The sequence below is a fragment of the Bidens hawaiensis genome, unplaced genomic scaffold (assembly GCF_021521415.1).
Source record: "Bidens hawaiensis isolate Kalapana, Puna unplaced genomic scaffold, B.hawaiensis_p1.1 tig00047660_1, whole genome shotgun sequence".
Taxonomy (NCBI): domain Eukaryota; kingdom Viridiplantae; phylum Streptophyta; class Magnoliopsida; order Asterales; family Asteraceae; genus Bidens; species Bidens hawaiensis.
The window spans coordinates 85,589-88,567 of NW_027506052.1; the positions used below are offsets into that span (position 1 = coordinate 85,589).

Here is a 2,979-nt window from a genome sequence, read left to right on the forward strand (position 1 = left end):
CGGTGCCTCCATAGGGTTTTGCAAGTGATTATATTATTAGAAGGTCATTACATCCAACAACCTAAAGGTGATAATGTCCCGAAAGAAATTCAAGAAAAAAGAGATTTTATCCGTTTTTTAAGGATTGTATCGGTGCAATTGACGGAACACATGTACGTGTCAAAGTACCTAATAAGGATGCCCCTAGATATTGTGGTCGTAAGAGATACCTTACAATAATTGTACTGGCTGCTTGTACATTTGATTTAAAATTTACATATGTGCTAACTGGATGGGAGGGTACAGCATCCGACTTTAGAATTATAGAGATGCATTTAGTAGAGATGATAAGCTAGTTGTTCCTATGGGTGATTTCTTAAACTGAATTCAATTAATTGTGTAATTATTTATTATAATACTAATTACAACTTGTTTATAGGTAGATATTGTTTATAGACGCGGGTTTACCTCATACGAATACCCTAATGACACTATATAGAGGCGTTAGGTGTCATTTGAAAGGGTACTCCACTCGTGCCCCTCAGAATGCAAAGGAGTTGTTTAACCTTCGTCATGCATCATTACATAACGTAATTGAATGAGCATTCGATGTCCTAAAAAGGAGGTTGCCTATCATTAGAAGTACAACCGAACCATTTTACTCTTGTGTGACATAGATCTTGTGAGAAACAGTCTGACATCTTTTTGGCATGTTGTATTTTACACAACTTTTTACTTGAGGAAGATCGTGACATAGATCTTGAAGATGAGGTCATACAAGAGGTGCTACATGGACCACAAGAGGAAGAATGTCATAATACAAGAGATGTACGTGAGGGAAGTACCGAATATGAACAACTAAGGAACTCAATTACAACTAACATGTGGACTAACTACATGATGTATCCAACGCTGAAATAGATATGTCAAAGTAGTTTTAGAATAGTAGATTATGGTATTTCAGTTGACTTTGTATTGACTATTATGGTTTCAATTAATTAATGATTTGGTTCTTGTTTAATTACTTACGTGTGCATATAGTAATTCTATTTATGATAAGCAACTATTTACATATTTAAATATGCGAATTTTATTTATGTTACCATGTAGAAAGTTATAATGAGCAAACACGAAGCAACCGGAAAGAAGGAAACACTGAAGTGGACGGAAAATATGGATAACGCGTTCATACAAGCTATGATAACGCAAAAGGATAATGGCAATAGTGTTAATGGAAATTTTACCTAAAACGCATACGACAATATAGTTAAGGAGCTGAGAACAAAGTTTCAAATGAATGTATTAAAAAAGCATTTGAAGAATCGATTAAAGACGGTGAAAGAACATTTTTCTCGATGGTATGATTTGTTTCGTGGAACGTCATTGAGTGGGTTCTCATGGAATTCAACTACTCGGTTAATTGAAGCGGAGGATGAAGTCCGGGATAAATTAATAGAGGTAAACTTTAATTTATGGGTGTTCTTTGGGTTTTTATTCAGGTTGTTCAGGTAGGGGCGTCATAGGTCTATCATGAGCATGACGAGTACTTACATATTTTCAATTTAGATAAGCAAACAAAATTAATGGTATTTCTAGCTATTTTATGGAAGATAAATGGGTGAATTTGGCATATAATCATTTCGGGACTGAATGTTTTTTTTTTTCTGGTCTTTCTAGCTATTTTATGAAAACATATATGTAGATTTAGGTGTAGAATTTCACAAGCAGAAAAAACATAAAAAGCACCATTTTTGTTTTTTTATATTTTCCTTAACTTGGGTTCGGGCTTGTCGTTATTTTGGGTTGGTTGTTTTGGGGTTAGGTTATATCAGGTCTTGGCTCACCTTGGGTCTGAATATTTTTTTTTCTGGTCTTTCTAGCTATTTTATGAAACAATATCTGTATATTTAGGTGTAGAATAGCACAAGCAGAAAAACAATAAAAAGCACCATTTTTGTTTGTTTATATTATCCTTAACTTGGGTTCGGGCATGTCGTTCTTTTGGGTTGGTTGTTTTGGGGTTAGGTTATATCAGGTCTTGGCTCACCTCGGATAGGGTTCGGCGTTCGGATCTGGTTATAAAAAACCCACCCCTACTTTAATTATATACATGAATATTTATTTTATTGTTTATAAAACTAATTATCTTGAATTTGTTAAATAGTCGAAGCCTGAAGCTGAAGCATTCAAGATGAAGAAAGTCTCAAACTTTAATGAAATGCAAGAACTTTTTGCAAAGGACCGGGCATCCGGTGCACAAGCTGAAACTGCTAAAGAGAGAAATGCGCGATTCCATAAGAATGACAGCATTAACTTAGAAACATTTCCAAAAGTGGATGATTTCTGTGCTGCAAATGATGTAATACTAGAAAGCCAGTACGATATTGATGATATTGATGTGGTACATCCTACGTCTTCTCTACCTGAGCAGTCTTCAAGTGCAAAGAAATGTAAGAGTAGAAAAAGGAAAGTTGAACAAGAAAATGAAGATTTAGCCTCTATGATTATGAATAACGTTGGCAGTGTGGCTAATGCTATTTTAGAAGGAAATAAAATACTAGAAAGAGCTTATCATCGTGAGTACACAGGAGAGGAAATTTGCAATGCATTGGAACCAATGGGTTTGGAATCACATGAAATTAGGAAGGCTTTAAAGTACTTGGTGGCCAACCAAGCAGATACAAGGATGTTATTTAGTTGTCCTTCTTATATGCGGTTGGGTTTACTAAGAGATATGATGGGTTCCGGTAACTAAGAGAGTTTAGGATGCGTTGATTTAGTTGAACGATTTTCTTTTCTTTAGTAACATCGTACATTTATGACTTAATTTCTTTGTTGGGTATTTTTACTATTTGATTATGGATCTTGGGATTGTTTATGATGCTAAATTACATTAGGTTTTGAAATATTTATGATTTTGCTATTGTTAACGGGCCATTTCGTGGCTGAAAATGGGTCAAGTCAGTTACGGGTTCAAAATTATGCGTTTTTTACCAGGGG

The 2,979-nt window shown here is 34.7% G+C and overlaps 1 protein-coding gene across 1 annotated transcript; it reads left to right on the forward strand.

Moving 5' to 3' along the window:
- Window positions 1–464: 464 nt before the first annotated feature.
- Window positions 465–2,734, forward strand: LOC143616508 (uncharacterized). The gene is made up of 5 exons (XM_077089322.1): window positions 465–569; window positions 673–807; window positions 1,090–1,198; window positions 1,247–1,437; window positions 2,144–2,734. The coding sequence occupies exons 1-5, from the start codon at window positions 465–467 to the stop codon at window positions 2,732–2,734; spliced, it is 1,131 nt and encodes a 376-aa protein (XP_076945437.1).
- Window positions 2,735–2,979: the final 245 nt, after the last annotated feature.